This window comes from Tauraco erythrolophus, chromosome 13, assembly GCF_009769465.1.
Source record: "Tauraco erythrolophus isolate bTauEry1 chromosome 13, bTauEry1.pri, whole genome shotgun sequence".
Classification (NCBI taxonomy): domain Eukaryota; kingdom Metazoa; phylum Chordata; class Aves; order Musophagiformes; family Musophagidae; genus Tauraco; species Tauraco erythrolophus.
This window is the reverse complement of record NC_141477.1, coordinates 18,410,000-18,434,193: the sequence shown is the minus strand read 5'-3', so window position 1 is coordinate 18,434,193 and position 24,194 is coordinate 18,410,000. Positions and strand designations below refer to the sequence as shown.

At 38.1% G+C, this 24,194-nt stretch overlaps 1 protein-coding gene across 5 annotated transcripts in view; it reads left to right on the top strand.

Annotated features, from left to right (window-relative positions):
* Nucleotides 1-24,194, top strand: part of TENM1 (teneurin transmembrane protein 1) — a 250,418-nt gene that overhangs the window by 18,428 nt on the left and 207,796 nt on the right. For all 5 annotated transcript variants that reach the window (XM_009990362.2, XM_086619787.1, XM_009990359.2 and 2 more), the window contains exon 2: nucleotides 10,410-10,670. In XM_009990362.2, the coding sequence (XP_009988664.2) occupies nucleotides 10,410-10,670 (261 nt within the window). The remainder of the gene's footprint in view (nucleotides 1-10,409; nucleotides 10,671-24,194) is intronic.

Below are 24,194 nucleotides of genomic sequence, written 5' to 3'. Positions count from 1 at the left end.
TCTGATAGGGGGTATCTTGCAGTCTGAGTTGAATTTTTTTTTCTATTAATTTTTTATTAGTGGAAAAAGTGATTACACACTAAAAAGAGGTTAGTGAATTTACAGGGAAAATGGAATATTTTAACAGTGAAAAATTAATTTGGGGGTTGTTTTTTCAAAATCAGGGAAGCAAAGTGGGATTTCCAGTTTTATTGTTGAGGCCTGACCTCTCTTGAAAACCTCACCGAAGAGATGGTTTTAAAATGCTTCATGGCGCTCTGTGTTCCACAGTAGAGGTCTTGCCAGCAGTCTGCTCTGTAGAAGGACTCTGATACTCCTCATCAAGAGCCCTGGGCAACCTGGTCTAACTTGGCCCTCCTTCGAGCAGGAGGATGTGCTGTTCCTTCCAATTTCAATTATTTTAAGATCCTACAAATTCTGTATTTATAGACTTCTGTATCTATGTAGATGTATATCTTTTACACATATGTGTATATATCTGTACACACAAAAAAGCAAGAGAAAGAAGTATAAAATCAGGTATGGTATTCTGCAGATGATAGACATCCCACCAAGAAAACAGTGGATGAGAATTTCAAATTTTGGCTCCATTAGACAGTCATTTTAGCTGAGGATGCTTGGGAAAGCTATCAGGTGTGCTTTCAGGATTGGCATCATTTCTGGTGTTGATCCCCTCGGTCTGAAGAGTTGTGGGGGCAGTATGTCTGTGTCTGCTTGCTGGGACAAGCAGACTTGGTGACAGTGGAAGCTTGCAGGCTGCGATTTGTCAAGTTTTTACCTGAGTAACTAGAAAGGGTCAAGCATGTATGTTTCCAAAGTAATATGTAATACTTGTTCTGGTTCGTTATGCTTCCTGACTTCTCAAAAAAATCACAGCAAGTAATTCACCCTTCACAGCCAGGAATGCCTGTCAAGATTTACAAAGATCTTCACTCTTGCTGCTGCTGTCTTTGTCTCTCACTAGTAGCTTTTTCTCTTTCGATTTCCGTGAGCCATTTTCTGTTCTGGATTTCTAGCAGATGCACAACAAAAAGGAAAGAATGCATACGCTCATCCTGGCTGAGGTTTGTTGGTTTGGAGGAGGATGATTGCTTGCGTTGAATCTCTCTTTCCTGCTTCACCTTTTTCCATCCAGGCTCAGCCACGTGCTTGGGGGCGGTGGAACATGGAACAAGCAGCTCTCTCCTTCTCTACATGCTGTTTGCCCAGATGTCCTCGTTGCTTGTTAGCTTTCCTAACCCTTCTGCTTGCAGAGGTTTGAGAGCAAAGTAAAACTTTACCTATTGATTTCTTCAACTTACTACTTGCTGTCTGCCCTCCGTTCATGTCACTTTGAAGGAAAATGGGTAGTAATATCCTTGATATTCTCTTAAGCAATTTTAAAATTATATTAAAGCTTGGTAGTTTTTGGTGAAAGTTAAGGTGAGGAGCTGAGTTACTCTGTGATTGTTCCTTCTGAGCAGTGTCTGTGCTCTGAGTGCCTCAGGTCTGTTGAATATCCCACCAGTAAAAGAGAACGTTTCTGGTAAATCTGTTGATAGCAGCTATCCGTTTCTATCATCACAAAGATATGTGCTTCCCACATGCTTACTCTGAGACAGGCTTCAGGTCAGTGTGACTAAGTGCTACCTTCTTTAGCTGGCCCACTGGCTTCATAGAATTCACTTTTGGGTTTACAGAACTGGAAATTAAATCAGATTTTAGACTTCTGGATTTTTAAATGTGTTGCCTTCTAATGCTTAAGAGAGTGAAATTTATGAAGATACCTGCTTTGCACACCTTTTTGAAAAAGGCTTTGATGTTTATGTATCTTAAGTCAATCGTTCGACTGGAGTTTTAAAACAGAAACGATTTCAGTATTTTTAGAAACAAAAGGTAGAATTTTAAAATATTTTATAAACTAGAATCAAAACTATTGGTAGGAATTAATTTTCTATTTCCATCTTATGTTCTATTAGAAAGTGATACCTGTCATGAAACCTGGAAGATTGATATTTGAATGAAATTCAGCTTTAAGTGTAACTGCACTCGGAAATGACTACCAGAAAACCATCTCTGAGTTGAAATCAAGTTTGTAGGGATATAGCAACAATCTGAGGGTAATTCCACTTTGAACAATGTTAGTATACAGCTTACATTCAGTTTAATAATTCTGTCAATCTTTCTTCCTAAGTGCCATACAGACTTGGAAATGAATTAGAACCACAGCCTCAACTTTGCCTGTTAAAAACTGTGAACGTACTGGACTAGCGCTGGCAGTACAGCACTCCGCTGTTTCACACTCTGTGGTTGATCTTAAGGAAGAATGTTTGTTCATATGAAACTTTCAAAAGAGAAAAGTTAAATCTGCTGTAGATGATTTGCTTCATAGTCCTGCCACTAAGACTTATCTTGTGGGGTTTTTTTGTTTGGTTGGTTTGTTGTTTGGTTTTGGTTTTGTTTTTTTTTTTTTTAATAAAAGACTTAAGAAAATCTACAGGCTAAGGCTGTGGCTAGCTTTAATTTTGAAACTTTAATGACAAGAAGAAAGGATCCATTATCTATTGCTTTTCTGAAACACATATGCAAGTGCCAAAACTTGTAACTGAAAAATTATTTCAGAACTGAGGAACTTTTAAAATTCTTGAAAGAAAATTGTAATGCATTTGTTTTAGAAAAGAGTTTTTGGAAACAGAAAATACTTCTTCTTAAAAGTTCTTTATTTCCTAATAGGTTTTTGTATACAGAGAATGAAATTGTAGTTGAATGCATTGTAAGACAAGCTTTTCCAAACTGTGTTTCAACTGTAGCATTAGAAGAATTTCATTTATCCTCACAAATGATATTGAGGTTCTTTGTCTTTTGTGATAATTAGATTTTTTTTTTTTTGTCTTGTCTTTAATACGGTAGAGTTAGTGTGGTCATTATTTGAGATTAAGTGGGTTTCTTTTATCCGAAATTTAGGTTAAATGCTAACTCCTGGCATTTGCTATGGTTTTATAACTCTGAAATTCATTAAAGGAGAGATATTTATGAGTACCTGCAATAGAAATTTCTCTTTAGCAGAATGTGTGAATGGAAATACTTTGCCTCACAAAGCCACACTTTAAGAATAGGAAAGACTGTAGCCAGCAATACTTAAGATACATTTGAACTTGAAGGATTAAGTTCCTAGCCAATCTGATAGTGTAGTTTAGGAAGAAACATCGTCATTGAGACCCACTGCATCCACACTGTAGCTCCAAAAGCCTCTCTGACATCTTACTGGTTACTCTTGAAAACCAAAATCTCTAACATTAAAAAGAACTACAAAAAGAATATCCCACTTCTGGGGAGAAAGATTGTCTATGTCCTCATAGGATGAAGATGATTTCCATGCAGAGTTTGAGAAATAAATTTCCTTGTGTTGATTTTCATAGTAATAAAAATTAAAAATATTATCTGAGAACTCCAGGAGCGTTTTTTAAAATAGATTCAGTCTGCTCCTGCCCTCTTTCTTCAAGTTTGAAGAATTAGTCTGCAGAAGAGACTAGAAAGATACTTGCCGTGAGGCATGGGTTGGAACCTCATCCTCTGGTTCCTCTGGGGAAGGACCTGAGGCATAAAGAGTTTCTTTCTTTCTTTCTCATAAATTTCACAAGCCCAAGAGTTTCCTGAAAGTGTAACCTCCTTTCTTGATCCCTTGGCTGCCTAATCTGCAAATTTTATGAAACTCCTTAGTGTTATAGCAGACTCTGATTCCTCTTTTACTCCTCCTTTATTTATTATTACTGTTATTTTTAACTTTCTAGCATTTCTGGTAATAACGAGATTACTGTAAGAAAATAAACTACATAGATAAGGGAATGCAAGGAAAAGATGAAACAGTAAAAAAAATGCGTACAATACGATGCATTTGATATATAAGTAAAAAATCTCAAATTATATCTTTTATGTGCAGATTATTGATATGTAACAGGTCTATCAAAAATTTTTTAATCAAAATAAACGCACCTGAAAATCTGTTTTCGACTGTGATGATAATGTAATTAGTGATAAACAAGAGTTTCTAAAGCAAATTAATAGTCAGTGTAATGTGCTTTTGCAAATTAATTGATTTTTGTCTTCTTCCTCAATGATTTTCATAAGAATGGTTACTGAAGTTTAATGTCTTTGAATTATATTGTCCTTGGAAAGATGTGGCATGTTCTTAACATGGAAACAAGTGCGATCTTTGACTAAATGAAACGTGAACACACAAAGACATTCCCAAAGTTATCTAGCAGGTTGTGTTACACGAATGACTTTATGAAGTAGCTTAAGATCTCTGCCCATTTAATTCTCAATTCCAGTGTACAGCCAGTGAACCATGGTCCTCAGGTGAGAAATGAGAGACTTTAAGGGCTGTTGAACACACTGAATTTAGCAGGGTGCTCAACAGCCCTCAAAATTTCTCATTTAGGAGGGTGCATATGTATTGCTTCCAAAAATGAACGTGAACTTCACTTTCCCCATTAGATTTACATTTCTTCCTCCCTTCTTCCCTCCTTCCTCCTCTCTCTCTGAGTCTCTTACGCCATGAGTAGCTGGTCTGCCTTCTTCTCGTTTCGAAACACATACAATACACTTCCTGATCAAAGCATTGGCATAAGTTCAGAGTGTGAAACAACATATGCAAATTCGTGGTGTAACACACAAAATCCCAAACCCTATGCCAACCTCAAAACTGCATGCTTGGGGTGTTTTTTCCTCTGCATTCCCATTATCACTCCCTCAGACACCAGCTTGGTAACTAACGTGAACGTGACACTCTTCAGGTTAATGTAGATATTTGCCTTTCTGGAATTTCTTCTGTTATTGTTCAGGATCTTTCCATCGGATCTGCTCTCCAGACTGTTATCCCCAGTGTTCTCAAATAACCTCCGGTGGGAAAGAAGAAGGAGATCAGCCCAAAATAAGTACCATGGCTTTAAACTTTGAAGACACTGGTATTTTCTCCTCACCTCTGAGCTACTTAGGCTCCTTTATAGTTTTACATCTGCAGAGATAGAGCAATGTGTACGTTTTCATCCAGAGAATTTATTTTGTGTGTGTTTAGGCGAGGAGCATCCTCAGAGTAAGAACCACCTCATACCAAGAATTCAAGGAGAAAATAAATTTGGGCATGTATGATATTGAAAGAGAATTTTAAAAGATGTAAGTCAGACTTGCTTAATTATATGATAAGGTTCATAAAAGGCACGTAAGAGCAACTTGTCAAAGTATTCCAGTATATAAACAATTTAACTTTTTCTGTGAGCTCTTTTCTAGTTGAACAGATAGGTCAATTAAGTAATTTAAATAAGTATTATTTGTCATTCTGTTATTAGCACAAAATAACATTTTTCCCTAGGGGAGTAGGAAAATTTGAAAGGACAGTTCTTTATGCTCATCTCTGTTTATACACAGATTTTGCCATTCTCTTGTATCTGCTTTATATGGATAGTCTTCTCTTTACTGTAAATATTTATTTATTGAAATAAATATTTATTTGCTGGCCCAGTTAGTTGTTTGAAATTAGCAAAATTCTTGGCAAATGGCGACAGCATGGAAGTTCAAGTCCTGCGAGTCCACTAAGTTTGCAGAAATAGTAAATTGAAGACCTCTGTGGTCTTTCGCTGAGAGTGTTTTTTGTTTGTTTGTTTTTGGGTTTTTTTGCCTGTGCTGGAAAAACTAAAGAGTTGCAGAAAGAGTAACTGGCAAACAGTCATTCCTCACCAGGCAAAGGACAATGAAATAATCCTGAAGATGCACTGGGATAAATGCTTTATACATGCGTGAAAATCCGAACTGTGAATCGTTGACTGAACTGGTGGCTAAATTGATGCTGCAGTAGATAAAAACTCGGTGAGTGTATCTGGAGTTTTCAGTAGCGCTCTGATGGTGAGCAGGGTTGGAGCAGTTCTCTTCAGCTGCCTGATTCTCCTATCAGCATAAGCATCTTAAATAAAAAAGGCTCCGTTAGCCAGTGGGGTCAAACTTCTTCTTAATTGTTGCTCTCTGCCGATTTTTTTTTTTTCAGGAAAATTAAGTTGCTTAGAGGTAGAAAGGAAGGGATCTGTTAATTGAAACGATGATTTATTTTTTTAATGCACCCACCCTTCTTTCCTTTTCTTGATCACTAGATACTTTCCATTTCTTTATATAGTACTTTTTGTAAAAAGATATTTTACATTTCTTTATGTAGTACTTTTTGTAAAAAGATACTTTCCATTTCTTTATATAGTACTTTTTGTAAAAAGAAATTAGTATCAATGAGGGATAAAATACTGGTGTTTTTAACAGTTATGTTACAGTTGGCTCCACGAGGCTCCAGAGGTGACAATCCTATTGTGATCTTCTGTATACGTTCATTACTGCAACCTTTTTTTCCTCTCTGTGCAGTTCATGCAAAAACTTGAATTTCACATTAATGCTCCCTCACTTCTCTTGTGACTGTCTTTTTGGTAAGACTTAAATCTGTCATAAATCCACACTTGAACTTTATCTCCTTGTGGAAATATGTAGTATTTTAAGTAACAAGGTTAGATACGCAGACTAAAAGCAGCCACTTTTGGCGTTCTAAGTGCTTTTCAGAAAATGCATCCCGTGGGAGTTAAAATACTACAAAGGCTTGTGTACTTAAGAAATAGACCATTAAGGCGATATATTGTGTTAGGCTTCAGTTGAATATGAGTTATAGTATAAAAGTCACTTTCTTTGGCTTCACAAAAAAAAATTAGCTAAAAATATTGAATATATTAGCTGCTACATTTTGAATTAACATACAGACTGAAGGGTGAATTCTGTGCTTCTTAAACATGTGTAATCTAATTAGTATTTGTGAGATTTACTGGGATGAATTTTCCCCTTGGCATATGCCATTGCAAACAGGGAGAACACGGGCTGCAGGCTGCAAGGGGCAGACATCAGCCTGGAGTGGACATCCGTGCGGAGAAGTGCCTCCCTCCTTCCTCCCTGAGGACCTGACATCAGCTGACATGGTTCACGAAGTTAGGAGAAGATTTGTAATTACAAGGAAGTTCCTCAGCTGGTGAAAATGAGTAGAAATCTATCTTGAAGGGGAAGGAAGTTCAGAAGATTCTTCTTGAGATGACAAGGTGTAATTTAGTTGACAGAGACATACTTTAAGAACCCTGTGTTGCTGTAGTACTTTATGGAAATCTGAGTTAAAAAATAAGCATAATACTGCTTTTTGAGAGAATTTTTTTTTCAAAAAAGAAGTTACGGGCCACTTTAATTGGAAGTTATTTCTGCAGTGTGGGCCTCACTCAAAATTGAGACCGGTATTAAGGCTGATAATTAGTCCAGTTGGCTCTCTTATTTCATGAGGAAAGAATTAAGAAATTTCTCTTGATGTACATCAATAAACTATTCCCCTTTGGAAGTACCTTCTCATTAGCACTTATGAGAAGCACTAAAGACTTACTAGTGTCTTTAAACACAACTGTCCAAATGCATTAACCTAATTTACTTTCCTTGAATTTTATATGGTTTTAGCAACTAAATCTTAATTTTCTTTGATAATATACTTCTTTAAATGACAGTAAATGTTTATTTCTCTCTTATGCCATCTGCTAAAGCATATGTTAACCATCATAAATTTTTGATGGAGTGGATAACCTGGTCTGTTCCCCTGTATGTGACAAGCTTGCTCCTTGCTAGTCTTGAGCTCCTTGCCAGCAAGATTCGGCATTCACCTTTCTTTCAGGGCGCAGGTGCGGTACGTGGAGTGAAGCTCCTGTCTACTTTCTTCTAGTAGCTCAGCTCAGTTAAGCAGAACTTTAAATCAGATGTTTCACAAGAAAGCATTGACTCACCTCTTTGTTAGTGAAAAATGTTCAGTGAGACAGTGGCATCCACAGCCTCCATTTACATGAGCAATGTGGTTCTTTCAGGGTGGAGTAGAATCAGCCCACTTATATGATTCAGGCTCTAATTCATTGATACTAGGCTCTGGGTTAGTAATCTGGGACTGTTGCTGGCTTTTTAGTTCTTGGTTCATGTGCAAGTCCTTTTTGAACTTGGTAAAGAAAAAATAAGAATTGATGTACGTCATTTGTAACCATATTTTGTATAAAGGTGATTTTATTCATTTAGTGCTGTCAAAAAGAAAGTAAAAGCTAGGAGTGCAATAATGGTTCAGTGTCCAACATCAATATCTGCACTCTTTGAGTCATACAAAAATTTGCTGTCTAATTAAACCAAGTGGAGCTTGTTTGTTGTGCATATAATACGTAATTAAAACATGACTTAAAAATAGGGCATTGTATGAGCAAAACTTTACTTAGTTATATCCAGTAGCTTTCTGTGAGATTGCCTCTGTGTCTCCCATGCCCCGTGAGCTTTGAAATTCTCAGGAACACAGGGCTTCTCTGAAGACTGACTGTTCTGTGTTTACCATCTTAACTACAGGGGAAGGAGAGTTTTTTTCCAGAGGGTCTTTTAGTTTTCAAAGTCTCACTTAAAAGCATCTGTGTAGGATTGAGAACCAGTAGTGTCCAGTCTCGACTTCTATTTGTGTCCGCAAGTACTGCCTTGAACTACTTTTCCTTGTTCCTTCTACTAATCAGCCAAGTGCCAGTTTTAAACAGGCCCCAGGGAGCACGAAGGACACTGCGTTGTACTGGTAGATAAAGTTCAAATGCCAGATGTTCCCTCTACTGCAGAAACTACACAGCTGCTTCCCATCATCTGGGCTGTTTTCTCCTAGCCATCTCCATCAAACCTCATAGCCAGCCTCAAGACATTTGAGAGACTTGGAGAACAGAGCCAGTGAAGGTGGCATATGTTGCAGCTTCTCAAGTGTAGGGCTGAGACCAAGTCCTCCTCCTATGAACAAGAGGAAGAGATCAAAGCAGTGATGGAGCACTCTGGAGAGCCTCCAGATCTGTCCTGCTGCTCTGAAAGGTGCAGGAGCAGTGATGGCCAGTGCTGCTGGGATGGACCAGCTGATGCAGTGACAACACCAGTGGACAGAATGACCTTCCAGGACACTTGCATAGGAAAATGAGGCCACAGCTACTTCTTTCTGTTCCCTGCCCACCTTTTTCCCCTGCCCTCTAGAAAAGAGGTTGCCATTCCCTGAGCTGAAAACCAGCCTGTGTGTGCTGTCACTAGATTTGAGATCTTCAGGAATGTTTTGATGGCCAAAGAAAGATATGCAGAGATAGATGGCTTAAAAATTGAGCCACCTCAGCATGTTTTAGTTTAGCATTTGGTTTGTAGATTTTGGTTGATACCTTCAAGAAAATACCAGGGCTTTTTGTTACTTCTGAGGGTGTGCTTAATGTAAGAACCGTTCCTCTCACTGCCTGGTAAGTGGATTAATTTGGCAAATTAAAGCTTGAGTTAGGGTGACAGTAGAAGAGTATTTGTCCTCAATCTCTATCAATGACTTGCTGCTAATGTTTCTTTTCTAGAAATTGAAAGAATACTGTATGCATGTTTGATATTGTATTTAGTCTCCCAAGATGACTTCCCAGGTCTGGTGTTCAATTAGGGAGTGCAGTTCTGTAATCCTTATTTAATTAGAACTCCTTGTCTTACTCCCTGAGAGTTGCGTTTGTAATTGGATTCTCACAAGTGAGAATATGCAGAGGCCACCTCAAAGGGAAGTTGTAATTTGCTGATGTGTGTTGCTTACCTGTAGTTCTTCGAGAATGTCTCCTCTGCATATTCACATTATGGGTCCCGTCCACCTTCTGCTTGTCCTGGGATTTCTACTGCCCTACAGCTGCGGTGTTTAGTAAGAATAACTGAAGCATTGAGCACTGTACAACGCTTTAAAATCTCTGTTCGCTTGGGGTCATGAGATGGCACTTGTACAGTCCTAGTAGTCACTGCTCTTCTAGGAAGTTCCTGTAGGTCACCAGCACTGGAGAACCAAAACCCACTGGTGTGAATATGCAAGGACAGCACTCTCAAAGAGCAACTGAATGGTAAGTGCCCTTTCTTTGTCTTCTGTGATTAACCAAGTATTTCAAATGTTATTTTGTAAATTCCCTATTTGCAAATTTGCTTTCCCTATGATAAAAAACATATTGAGATCAGTCTTAGAGCTCTTGCCTTTCTGGCAAAAGCCAAGAAAGTATCTGTATTTGTGAGTACTCACTTCAGTTGTAAATTGATGTACTGCTATCAGTGTGTGGGTGTGTACACGTATTTGAGCTGTAATACATGTTTCTATCAGCCAAAAAGGCACAATTACAGTGCAGTGTTATATATTTTACAGAGTTGCACTCTTTTAGTTGTATTATAGTAGATTAGATAGCAGAGTGAGTCACTGACCAAAAAAAGTCTTCTAATACTGTTAACAATGTTAGTTCTCAAAACAGATTCTCCGAAAGAAAATCAAAGGTATATTGCTTTTCACTTCTAAATTTTTTTTCTAAACTTTTGATTTTTTGCAGACGTGGAATTCTGTGAGACTCCCCACATTCTGTGCTCTGGCTATCAAACAGATTTACACGGTGTAGCTGAGCACAGTTACCCGCTAGAGGTGGGCTCAGATGTGGATACTGAAACAGAAGGTGGCGCGTCCCCAGATCATGCCCTGAGGATGTGGATGCGGGGGATGAAATCGGAACACAGCTCCTGTTTGTCAAGCCGGGCAAACTCCGCGTTGTCCCTCACTGACACTGACCATGAAAGGAAGTCTGATGGGGAGAATGGTAATAAAGAAATGCATCTAATGTACTGAATAGAAGTAGCAATTTATTTGAAACTTTCTTCTTCTCTTTTATTTTCCTTTTTTTCTTTTCATTTTCTTTATTTTTTCCCCCCTTCCTTCCTAAGTCTCTGTATCATATGAAAATTGAAAGGGTTGTTCGGTATGTGGACGGTATTTATAGTGTAGATGGAAAATAACACAAATGAAACAATGTTTTTGTTAAAATGTTATTCTTCTAGAGACCAATCACTTTCCCACATTCTCCATTTTTTTATGCCATAGAATATTTATCATTTGAGTTTAGTGGCCTGTGAATTAGGTTCTAAAATAAAGCTATATATGTACATTTATATCACATTTTGTGTAGAATTGATCCTGCACGTGCTGGCTTCTTAGCGTAGCTTTAAGACTCTACAGCCAGGTGACTTCAGAAAGACAACCTGGAATCCTACATGTTCCATTGGCTGTAATTTCAGGCTACACCTGAAGACATGCCTTTATCAGTAGGACGGATTAAACAGGTCTCTGTCATATCTTGGTTCTGTATTTCTCTGCATATGGAGAGTGGGCTTGTGAGTTAGGTTTTCTGAGGGAGGGGTGCGTTGGTTTTTTTTGGTTGGTTTGGTTTTTTTAAAAAATATTTATTGTCTTTCAGGATCTTTTTACTTATTTGTTTTTCTTGTGGTTTAATGTGTCACAGAAGGCGAAAATGCGTATTTAATTAACATGGGAGGAATTAATGATTTTTTTATCACTGCATCAAAATTGATGAAAATCTGCTCTAAATGTTTCTTTAAAGAGTATAGTAAGTAAACAAATTTATCATGCTTAAGATCAGCAAGTTTAGCTCATATTTTAATTTCTGTGTGTAATAGCTACATGTCATGGTAGTTCCAAATGTAGTTAAATACGTGTTTTTAACTGGTTAAGAGATAGAGCAACCTGTGGAAGTGGCAAATTGACACTTGAGTGTTGACAGTGATACATTTTAGTAGATCTATAGTCATAAAATGAAAGAGAGAATGAAAGAGAGTTCAGTCATGAATGTCATTTCTATAGTTACGTGTTTTGAATTTGTCAAATGCGAAGCTCGTAATTTAATTATAATTTCACCAGCATGTTTGTCAGTACCAATGATAATGTCCAATACAGGTTCAAAGACATTAGAGTATCTACATGAGTTTTCTAAAAAAAAAAAAAAAAAAGGTTTTAGCTCACAGCTCATTTTTAATTAAATACACCTTTGAGGATTAAGCATTCTGCAGTATCATATTTTGTATCATGTTGCTAGAACCAGTTAATTTTCGGATGCCACCCCATTTGCATGATGATTGATAGATGTCTGACTTCTAGCTTCCTGCTTCTGCCACGTTCTGTGTGGGATCCATCCTCTGTAAAGTGTTGTTGCATGGAGGTTTTTTGTTTGGGGTTAGGGTGTTTTTTGCATGTTTTCCTAAGACATTTGGTTTTAGATGGTGGCTGAAGGAATTGAATCTGGTCTGCCTGGAATTGGTTGGCCCTTGTCATGGTTTGGGCCCAGCTGCCAAGCAAGCATCATGCAGCCGCTCGCTTGCTCCTCTCCCCTGGTGGGATGGGGAGGAGAAAGTATAATAAAAGGCTGGAGGGTCGAGACAAGGACAGGGAGGGGCCACTCACTGATGATGGTCATGTGCAAAACGGAGCCAACTTGGGGAAAAAATCAATTTCATTTGCTACTAAACAAATCAGAGTAGGATAATAAGAAATAAAACCAAATCCCTTCTTCCCAGGTTCAACTTCACTCCCGATTTCTCCTTCTCCTCCCTGAGCAGCACAGGAGGATGGGAAATAGGGGTTGCGGTCAGTTCATCGCACATTGTCTCTGCCGCTCCTTCCTTAAGGAGGAGGACTCTTCATGCTCTTCCCCTGCTCCAGCGTGGGATCCCTCCCGCAGGAGATAGTCCTCCACCAACTTCTCCAATGCGAGTACTTCCCACCAGCTGCAGTTCTTCACAAATTCCCACCGGGCACTCCGGGGAGCTTTAGATCGCTCCACGAGTCTCGATTTAAGGGGAACGAAGGCCCTTGGCTGATGCTGCCGGGCTGTGGGGAACTGCTTCCTGGCCAGGAGCCGTGTGTGGGCATGGAGGCACCCGACTGCACTGCTGTGGCCACCGCCAGGCGAGGGGTAATGGCCCAGTGTAGACAGCTGCCCAGTGCGGGAGGCCAGAGATGAGACCTGTGCCTCCCCACGCTGTCCATGGCAGGCTCCCCAGCTGCTGTTTTTCTTTCTTAAATACATTATCACAGAGGCTCTACCACCATCACCTTGGCCAGAGGCAGGTCCGACTTGGAGCCTGAGAAGCTTGTAGTAGCTTTTCGTAGGAGCCACCCCTGTAGCCTCTCCTCCGCTCCCAAAACCCTGCCACGCAAACCCGATACAGCCCTTAACGATGGAAATGGTTTAAAGGGAATGCTGCCTGAGAAAGGTATGTACGTTCTTGTACCATTTAGGCTAAGAAATACACACGGTCATTTATGTTTTAAGGTGCAGGGAAGCCAATGTACTGAAAGTGGGTTAAGCATATGACCAAGCTGTGTATTTCAGTCTGGAATGCAGTGATGCAGCTGGGGATTCATGGTGTTTTGCTAGCCGTACACTTTGCACTAAATAAGTCATCTTGCTATAGATGAAAATTATTGTAGGTGATAAAGGAAATGTTTTTGTTACCTTCATTGTCATACATTGCAGGAACTGTGGGTTAAATGTCATTAAGAGAGGGACACACAATCATTGTGCTTCACCAACAAAGCATGGAGTGGTGGTTCTAAATGTTTATCTCAGAGAATTATTTGAATCCATTTAAGCTCATTTCCTGCATAGTCTAGAATAGAACAGAGTAGCCTTTTTTGCACGTGGCTTTAGTATTTGGTTCTTTGTGAGCTTTATAACAATTTTCTAATCAGAGATTCGCGTTTTAGGGACTTCAAAACAAACTTTAACTAAATAGTTGGTAGAGGAAGGTGAGGGCAAGAGTAAGTTGGAAGAGAGAGAAACTGAGAGCGCAAGAGCACAAGCTCGTTTGAACTCTTTAGTTGTCTTCAGGCAGGGTCAACAGAGCAGGTGTCAGTGCTTCCTGTGGCATTGTCACTATAATAATTACAGTCTTTAATGTGGATAAATTTGAAGACAATGATGGTTCAAGCTATATTTGTTTATATTATCTAGTACTTCACAAGTTTATAGTCAAGATACCCGATCCAGAGAGCAGCATGTTTTCCATCTGGGTTGGCACTCAGTAAAAAAGTGCTCTTTGAGTACAGAAGTTCATAAATTTCTACTTAAATGTAGTAATAGATGGCACATCTTTCTATGCAGTCGTTTGTGCCAGGGGCTTTATCAGAGAGCCACAAGTGTCGCATTTATCCTTGTCGGTTCCTGCCACGGCAATAGGCTTTCTTTGTGCCAGCCAGTAACTTCTGTGGTGTGAAAACGGGTGAGCACGTAAGATCAATTGCTGGAAGTTCATGAAGTGCTAGTTTTCATGATACTGTCTAATTGCTGTAAAAATAGATGTTTAGAAATGCTGGCTTTCAAAGAGTCGACCAAATGGCATGTGAACACAGCTATTTGTAACTGGAGTAAAATTACTGAGGAAGATACAGTTGTTGCATTGTTTGAGAAAACTAATTGCTATTATTGTCTGTGTTTTGAAAAGCTCAGTTGGTTTTTGTTGTTGGGTTCATTTTATTTTTTTTTTCTCCGTGAGCACAATTCTGCTACAAATGCAGAATAGCTTTTTCTGTGGTGACATTAGGACAACCGAGCGTGTGGGCTCTGATAGACCTGCTTTCAGGACGTTTTTATGCTTTACTTTGATCTGAAGCAAATAAGGTTCTGCAAATTTTATTCTGTTTAGCTATTCCTTGAATTTCTCTTATTCATTCAAAGCTCTAGCAGGAGGTTCCCTGACACAGGATATAAACTTCATTATGTATTCTGAGTAGCTCAATATAAGAATTTATTTGAGGATTATTTTCCTTCATAGATGCACCAACTCTGTCATAATCACTGTTTAAACGTACTCCGGTTGTTTTGGCAGCATCGAACAGATTGTGTGAAACACCAACATTCCCATTTAAATTAGTGTTGTCAATTTTAATGGCAACTAATAATAGCCTATTAGTGCACAAACTGCCTTCGGCTTTGCCTGAGGCTAAGCAAAATATGTATTAACTGCAAGTAATGAATGACCATTTTCTTGGGAATCATTGCTTATCTGGGGTACAGTATAAATAGCTCTATTTAAACATGAACAGTGTTAGTCTACAACATGAATGTAAATTTCAGACAGAAACACTTCAGAATGACAATATCAAAAATAGTTACTTTAGTCCATTGAAGAAGACCGCATTTACCCTCGATTCACTGAAACAATGGTATCTGTCATTGCAGTGTGTCAGAACATTGAGTTCTGTGGTTTGTTTAGTCAGCCAGATTACTTAGCTGGCAAATTTATTTATTTCTTTTATTTTTCTGGAGAAAAGCTATGGTCCAGGAGAGAATATGACCCTGATCTAAGAAAAGGGCGGTCTTCGGACCTCTACCTAAAACTACATGATGTGGCATGGATCTGCATCCCACAGTAGCTAATGCACTGAAAAGGAGACTACAGTCCATTTTGTATCCATATACTCTTCCCTGTTAAATTGTTCATGCAGTTCCTATGTTTTGCTTTACAGGATGTCTGTGCAACTGTGAAGCAATGAATTCAAATACCTTCATTCCATGCCATAATCCATTTTTGCCTTGTTTGCACAACCATCAACTCTTTTACTTGTAGCTACTACATCTCAGCTGAGAGCTAGTATGGAACTTGAGCCATTTCTACAGTAACACAATTTTTAATGTGCTTTAGGTTGTCACATTGTTTTCAAGTCCTTTAAAGGTTGACTTGTTTGGCCTACTCCTGACATACTTGGTGTTTTTATGCAATTAACTAGTTTCTCTTCTAAGTAGTGAGAACCAATAGCAGAGTACTGGATTCTCAGTACTGGATGAGTGTACTGTGAAGTTCACACTCAGTCTTGGAGCCAGATTCACGTTCAGTTCCTTTGGCTGGATTATTTTATGGCAACTAGGCATTGGCTGTATTTCACAACAGCTTCTTTGAGATTTGTAGGCAAGAAATTAGAGTGTTAGTATAGGCTGAAATACCACTAGACTGGTCATGGAGTGTAACTTTAGAGTGCTTGAAATCTGGCCAGGGGATTTTATTTAATAACATATTTGTCTTTATAAAAACAAAACAAGGGCGGGGCGGGGGAACGACCTGCTATGAAAAAATGTCGTTTTTTCTTTTTTATCCACATAAATTATTGGGGAAACTCCTTTCTTGACATCAGTGTACAGGGTCAAATTCTATTTGGAATAATAATCTTAGTAATAGCAATAAACAGCAGGCTGCAAAGATAGAATAATAATATTAGCCATATATTAATAAGTAGAAGTAGTAGAGATTACAGATCAAAGCAGAGTTTAATTGCACAGAAACATGGAAGATTAATCTTGTATAGTTCTCCAAAGTATTTGTCTTATACCCTGGGAGCAGTCGTCCATTTAACAGAGCTTTTGGCACTCCCTAAATCTCTGGGATTTTTTCACTTGGATTGCTGGGCAGATGGGTGACTTTTGGGCAAGTCACCTCAGCTCTTTGCACTTCAGATCCAGTATCTAAACAGTATCTGTTAAAGGGATAAAGATACTTAATTAGTAGAAGAAATACCGGAAATGCTGACGCTGTGTGAGAAATGCAGTTTTGTGAATGCTGTAGTTATTCAAACATGGGGAGGATTTAGCTAAGGACAAGGTTCTGATTTAATTTATGGTATGTGTCAATAGACCTACTGTGAATTCACACCTGTTCAAATTAGACTTGAATTTGGCTCTTCATAAAAGTCTTGTGTTTAATGCAAGAAAGTGAGAGCATTGGGATTAATGTTGCTGTTATTTACTGTTATTTTGTAAACAAGCCAGGCATTAAGCTGGTCTCTGGCTTTCTAATTTCTCCAGGAAATTATTACCAACGGCTACATTATAATAACAATACATGTTCTGAGAAGAGGTATGTATGTGACTGACTCTCTATGAAGGATTTTGTTTGTAATAAGGATGACTGTATCTGAAGTATTTCCATTACCTCCTGTCCTGTCACTCTCTATTTAAAATGGTGCAATTTACAAATTGAGTTACTAATTTGCAAGTAGAGCAGTTAGGTCAAATATGTGTAAGCAGCCTTGAAAATATAAAGGTAAACATCAGTCTTAATCCCATTCCATCTGTGCTGTTTAATATTTTTCTCTTCATTCCTAGCGTGCTTTACTTTGTGTTTCTATTGTGGCATGGATTGCATTCATGTTTGTACACTCCTGCCTGTTGAATGGTTTTAGTCACCTAATAGATTAAGGCAACCTCATCACTTAAACAAGGTGCAAAGCCCCCATGGTGAAATTCTGTGAACTTCTGGAGTTTACTAGAGCTTGGCAGATGGTTGTTATATGATACTCTCAGATATCTGACAGAAAAGGGTCACTAATCTTCCCTTAATGAAAGACTTCTTTTGCTTCTGCTGTGTTTTTTTTTTTCTCTTTCGGTGTTTAGATAGTCCATATGTTGGTTACTTTTGCTATTGTTTCAAAGAAGCCTCCTCGTGTCGTAGGAAGCCCATGAATCTCTGCGGTAACGTAGCAGTGCCTTTTGGGGAGCATTGGAGTGTACGTTGACGTTGTAACTGCTCTGCTGGAGTTGTTAAGAGTGTAAGATGCTTTTGTTGACCTCAGAGTGGTTCCTTTGGAAACGTTAGGGTCTCAAAGGAAGCACGTAAGTCATCTGAATTGCTTTGTTTAAATATGAGGTGCTTCTGTAAGCACCGTAACATCACCTCAGTTGTAATATGAAAGTCTTGCTTTTGTGGCCCTTGTATTTAAGCCATTTATTAAATTACTCATATATGGAGATTCAGCTAATGATGAGTTGTTTGTCAGTATTGTGGGGAAAATTCTGCCTTTTAAAATTACTGTCTTCATTACTTTTTCTGACTGACAGAGGCATTGCATCTGCACATCTGCTATTTTAATCTTTACAGTTTTCATACAGTATAGTAAAATCAGCACCTAATGTTAAAACATTCCCTTTCTTGTGTTTCTCTTTTAAGCACAATGAACACTAGTTTAAAGACAAATACCAAACAACATTTAATATTTTACATTAAAGATAATGAAACAGTATTTAGAACATAGCAGAAATATTTTTGATGTTCCGTAATCCAAATTACCTTTGCCCACAGCACAGGAAAAAGTATCTGTGCATTTGCACAAGGTCGTGTATTGTTTTTAGCCCTTCAGTTTTGTTTTCTTTCATGGGTAGCTAAAAGATGGGAGGGAGGAAAGCTTGAGGAGAACAGACAGGTCTAATTTTTATCAAAGAAATGAGTAACTTGGCATTAGAGCTCAAAAAAAATCACTTGGCTTTCCTCCCCTGTGTTATGCAGAAAGGATAGTGGATGTGACTTAAGGAGCCTGTAGCAATATAAATTATTGTTCCTTCTTTCTTTTAAATTCTTTTGACTTTCTCAGATGGAAATGAGCATGCAGGAAAAGTATCTCCACAAATATTTTCCAGCGCAAGAGGATGTTGCAGTGCTGCTGCAGTTCTTGGGAACTCAGTTTATCTATGCTGCCACAGGGGGAGAAGATGAGATGGGATAGGCAGGAAAGTGCCTGCCTTCCATCAGAGTGCTGCAGTGCAAAAGTGTGGGGATTACCTGGCTCTTCATTTCAGCAATCTTTGTGAGACTAGGGGGATGCTGAACAAGATACTTTTTCTGTTGTTAAACATTTACCGTGAATTCTACATGAGGACATCTCTGGACTAGCGTATTGCTGGGAACAGTTCCGTTCTAAACCATCAACATGTCTATCCTGATATTTTATTTATGTTGTTTTATTATTAAGTTTATAATATGCTTCATTTCTCATCTCTTTTGGTTAAAATTTAAAATGTATAAGAAGATCAGAAATCTGCTTTACAGAAACAACCTACAGTCATATTTAGTATGTATATCCTTTACAATAAATTATTTATTTTCGTCTAATACTTATTTTGAAATATAAGCAAGTCTCACTTATATGTCTTAAAATGTAGATGTTCCTGACAGTTAGAACCTATTTTTTCATCAAAGTTTGAGATGTTCTGCTGAAGGCTGCCAGTGGAACATCGTTAGTGTGAAATACGACACAAAACCTTGTGAACTCCAATCGTAGAAGATTATAGTTAAAGTTACTAGATTAATAAGATCATATTAGTCTTATTTGGTTCCTCATACTCTCAACCAGTATGGTTTTAAATATGAAGATATCTAGAGCTTTTTTCTTCTCCCTAGCAAAATGCTTTCCAGCTGTTCGAAACTGTAATACTGTGTGTGAGATAAAAAAGAAGGGATCTAGCAAATGAGTACAGGATTGGTATAAAGTGGAAAATACTGACAAATTATCCTTTTAGGGTCTACCAAGGTTTAATCTAAACATCATTTCTTCTTGACAGTATGAGATCTTTTAAGAATTTGTTGTCGTCCTACCATGGACGACAAAAGATTGCTCATTCTTCCTCTTCAGTCTTTTTTTCATTTTTGCCCATTAAATTCATTGTGTATTAAATTACATGAGAAAGTCTTATCTCCCATTTTCAAATTTGTTAGTATTTCGTTTCCTCTTGGGCTTAGGAGTAAGATGAAGATCAACATAAATCTGTATTATTCAGTTACAAATATTAGCATATCCTCATTTTACAAATGGAAAATATTGATAGTAGAAAATAGCTTTGATCAGACCATCTAGAAGAGATGTAGAAAATGGAGGAAGTGGCTGCTTCCCATAGCTACAACCTTCGTAGTCTTCTAAAAGTGAAAGCTAAACCAAAGGTATTAGACTATTTCTTATTTCTGCAGTAGAAAATAGGATAAGAATGAGAAGCTGTATGTGAAATTACAGTTAGTTTGTGCAGAATAATGCAGATTTGAATACTGGTTTCAATTTGCTGTCATATACAGGTCTTACAAAATGAAATTCAGTATTTTAGATATTAATTTTGTTTTCTTTAATCATACCTAGCTCTACACCTGACTTTATATTTCGTAACATGAGCGTAAGAGGAATTGTGTATAATTAGCTCTTCTAGAACATGGGTCTAGGAGCACGGAGTAATTCCTGCAGGCTGCTTCTTCTCCCTAGCAGATGTTTTTGAGTAATATTTTAATTAGATTCACATATTCTGATGACTAATTATGTTGCCAGTGTTGTTTCTTTATCTTAAGTTTCTACTCTAGATGATATGCAATGTAGATTTTATACAGAGCTTCACAATACTGACTTTCAGTTGAGCAGCTCGTGCCAGCAGCTGATGGTAGGTTGTTCGCCATGAGATGTTTTGGCAGTACAGAGGAGCAGCCCTTTGGGCAGCAGAAACGAAATGTTGTAAAGTAACTGTGTTCCTTTGCCTTGGCTGTTATCCAGAGAAGGAGCTGGGGAAAGTCAGTGATCTGGAGGTTCCTGTATTTCATGAAAGCACACTTTCTAAAAGACTTCTGTGTGGTAGGAAACGCCTAGAAGTGAGAATGTCTTAGGACAGGTCAGGGTGGTTCAACTCTGTTGCTAGAAACCTTGCTAAAAGCTACCGAAAGCATGTAAGAAACCCAAGGGACAAAAGTTACGGGTACTTCTAGAATGTATATAGTATTTTTTATGGTCATAGCACTCTTCCCTCCCTGTGTCATCAGTTTTGTACATTAGAGGATTTTATATCTTCTCTGCCATCTTTAGAAATGTAATCAAGACAGTATGGTACATTGGAACTCAAAGAAGAAAAAGCATCGGTATTTTAACTACAGGCAAGTTGAGAGAAATGTTTGTATCTATTAAATGGCCTCCGATCCCCAAATGATATGCATGTTAAACAAGTATGAACGATGAATGTCAACAATTTTGAATTTCTGTGACTCCAGCTACTAGACTTTCTCCCTGTTTTAATTTCTCTGAAGATCTCATATAGTTTTAGCATTGGTAATGCTAATAAATACTGCAGAGTATGACTCCAGTTTGGTGCAGCCAATGTTGTCATATCTTGGGGGTATATTTGTGGAACAGTTGAATGTTATTGATGAACTGTCAATTTTCTTTTGGCTTTTGAATGTAGTCATTGTAATGAGCATTACCAAGTGTTGCTTTGGGCTTGTTTACAGCAACGTAGTAAGCACGACACTTGCTTTGAAGCGGAAATGAATTCACATTTGTAAATGAGCTTGGAATATTTCATGGTGATTTGTTCTTGTCGTTTACAAAATATTGTTACATTTCCTATCAGTCAAGTACCATGGCCAAGGAAGAGTGGAAGGTATATTTCCCATAGGAACGGCTGAAACCATTTCTTTAATGAACCTAATGTTGAAGAGAGAGTTTCCTTGTGGTATGTTTGCCTGTAGGATCTCCCACCATACTGTCACTCCACTTGGCTGTAACTCACTGGTGGGTTGTTTAGCGTTCATATCAGTGCTCAGTGACTCTCTCCTACGCTCTCAAGCAATGACTTTGTCTTACAGAAAGACAGCAAGCAAAAAGGGGTCTTCATGCCACAAGTACATCCCAGGTTTTCTGTCAGTCAGTGGAGTAAACCACATTAAATCAAAAGGATATTACTCAAATCATTCAATGAAGCTTTTAAACTGTAAATGCATTATGATTTCCCCTATCTGCCTACAATTATTTTTATGTAAATGTAAAATATAAATTAGTACATGCGCTTTATATGTACTAAAGCCATGGGAAATGTTGTTTAGACTTCAGTGCCCTTCTTTCTCCTTGCTTTGTCCAACAGCAATTTCAAGTGGCACTTTTGGTTTGAGAACATCATATTTGATTAGCTTTTCCCCAAACAGTGCTTTTGAGACAGCAGACTTTCTTTTATTGTCCAGTCATTCTAAGCTCTTTTAGAGCAAGTATTTTACTGTTTCTTTAAGTGGCAGAATCATAATGCATGTTTTGAATTTATGTTTTTCTGCAGAATTTGGTATAAACATTCCTCCTGATGCACAATCAGAACATATGTGATGGAGTTTACTTGAATTGAATCTTATTTGATTTGAATCTGCTTGAACTGTTGATGTTGAGATCTCATAATAGAGCTGCTTGCTAGTCGTGCGTTGTCAACGAGATCTGATGGGTACAGTATTTACAGCTCAGCACTGGAGACTTTCGTTTGTTTTCTTTATAACAAAATGATTTATGGATGCTTGCACCTTTTGATTATCACAAAAATCTTGAAAACAGAATGTTCCTGACTAATAGCTACTGTTGCAAGTTCTCAAACTCCTTCACAAGATAGCGGTGTATTTTGTGGTTTCTTCTAGTTGGTGGTCTGCATGAGCCAGATCTTACTCATTGCAGTACAGCTGCATTTTGGGGCTGGCAATGGGTTGCATTCTCTCATCTGTTGTCAGAAAGGGATGCTGCTTTAGGTTATGCTGCTGATCACAGGTAGGGATGGAATTCTTGCTGTAAAAGGATAAAGCTCCTGGTGAAGGGAAAATCTCCAAATTTATTTTTATGTACTTGACAATATTTTTCAAGAGACTAAAAAAATTCCCAGAACGTTACATAATTTCCTCTTATAAGGAAGGTGAGAGTGATGAAGGCTCATTTGTAGTCACAGAAACTGCTTTTGAGAGGTTGAGATAGAGGTAGTGAATACGCACCTAGCTTACGATCGTGGTTGCCTTCCTGGTGTAATTATAAATGTGTTGGTTTAGGCATGACCAGAGGTCATGTCTTGATAAGCAAGGTGATGTACGTTTTCTTTGTAGTAGCTCATTCAAATTAGTTCAGTATAAATGAAAAGTCATGTTTATACATGGCTTTACAACCTAGATTTCCCTTTCGGGAAATGGTGCAACAATATAGTCAACTTATTCACGTCTTGACGTGCTATCTTGACTCTCAAGATACGTTTTGGTCTCAGTAGCCTCAATGTGACTGAAAGAGCCATCCTTTTGTGGTGCGGTGAGAGAGGAGCTGGAAGCTGCTGTTCTGAGGAAGATGCCACTTTCAGTTGTTAACAGTGTATGTTTGCTCATACGTAGTCAGTGTGTTTGGAGTTAACTGGTGGTGTTCTGCTAAGCCCCTGCTGCCTTTTGGTTTCTTCTCGGTGCCAGTGGCATAAGGGATGCTTCAGTCCTGAGGAATCTGCCTACTTTGAAAGGAAGAGAGTATGAGAGATGAAGGTGGGCACGGCGGCTGCAGTCTGCCAGGGCTTCACTGCCGAGGGCAATAGAGCCCGAATGTTTTTCTTCCAGGGCATCCGTAATTATTCACCGTTTAGAATTGCAGTTCTTCCTTCCTAACAAGGGGCACTGCCCAAATGCTTTTTTGCGATGTGCTCAATGTGTCTACAACTATCTTTTATGTCTTTGCCCGTGGGGAAAAATATAATTGAGTCATTCTTCCTCAAGCCTGTGTGGCTGTGTGTTCAGCCAGTACAATGTTCATCTCCACATTCCTATTGATGGTTGCATCGATTATTTTTATTCTACCCTGTGATTCTTGTCTCCATTCTAGCTTTTTAATTTTTATAGTTCACTTCCTCTTGAACAGCAAATTCAGCTGTGTTTGGTTGTGTTCATATTTTGTTAGAAATACGATCTCCTGAATACAGATTTCTCCATAGTACCTAATAACCTACAGTACTTGAAAGCTCCTTTTTCTTTTTATAAGTTTTTATCTTTTTTCCAATACATTATCTGATTACTTCAGTACAGTTTGACTTTTATTGGATCATTTTAGAGCATAATAATTCATCTCTGATCCCTAGTACCTCTTGTCCATGTCTGAAGTGGTCCACATTATTTCAGTCACTCATTTTTGTTTACATCTTTTCTCTGAAGACAGTCTTCTGCGTTTTGTCTCAAAATATCTTTCTGGCTGGCATCACCATTTTAGTCTTGTGCTATCCAATTTCCGTTTGATACAAAGTCAAATAGAAAGCATTTTCTGTACTTTACCAGCCAACTATAGCTGAATTTTTTTTGACCTTTCTTGTAGGTATCTTGTAAATCAGTTGGTGGCTAATAATAGCAAAAAACCTAAATCATAAAGATCTGGAAAATAAAAGGGGGGAAAAAAAATGTAGGAAGACTGGTTTATCCTGAATGCATTTTTAAACAATACTACAGCTGTTTGTACAATACAATAAACACGTTTATATGCAATTACTTCAGAATTTAAACAATGCTTATTAATGTTAAATAAAGAGCCATAATAAGTAAACAGCCTAAATCAGTTGAGTTTTTGCGTGAATCTTTGTAGAATTATTTGTTTATTCGTTGCTTCTCTACTAGATTAGAAAGAATGATTATCTACTTTCTGCTTGGGAAAAGGGGAAAAAAAGTAATAAAACCCTACATATCTGTCCAGATTGCAGATAGTTTCAGTTAAGTTTCTC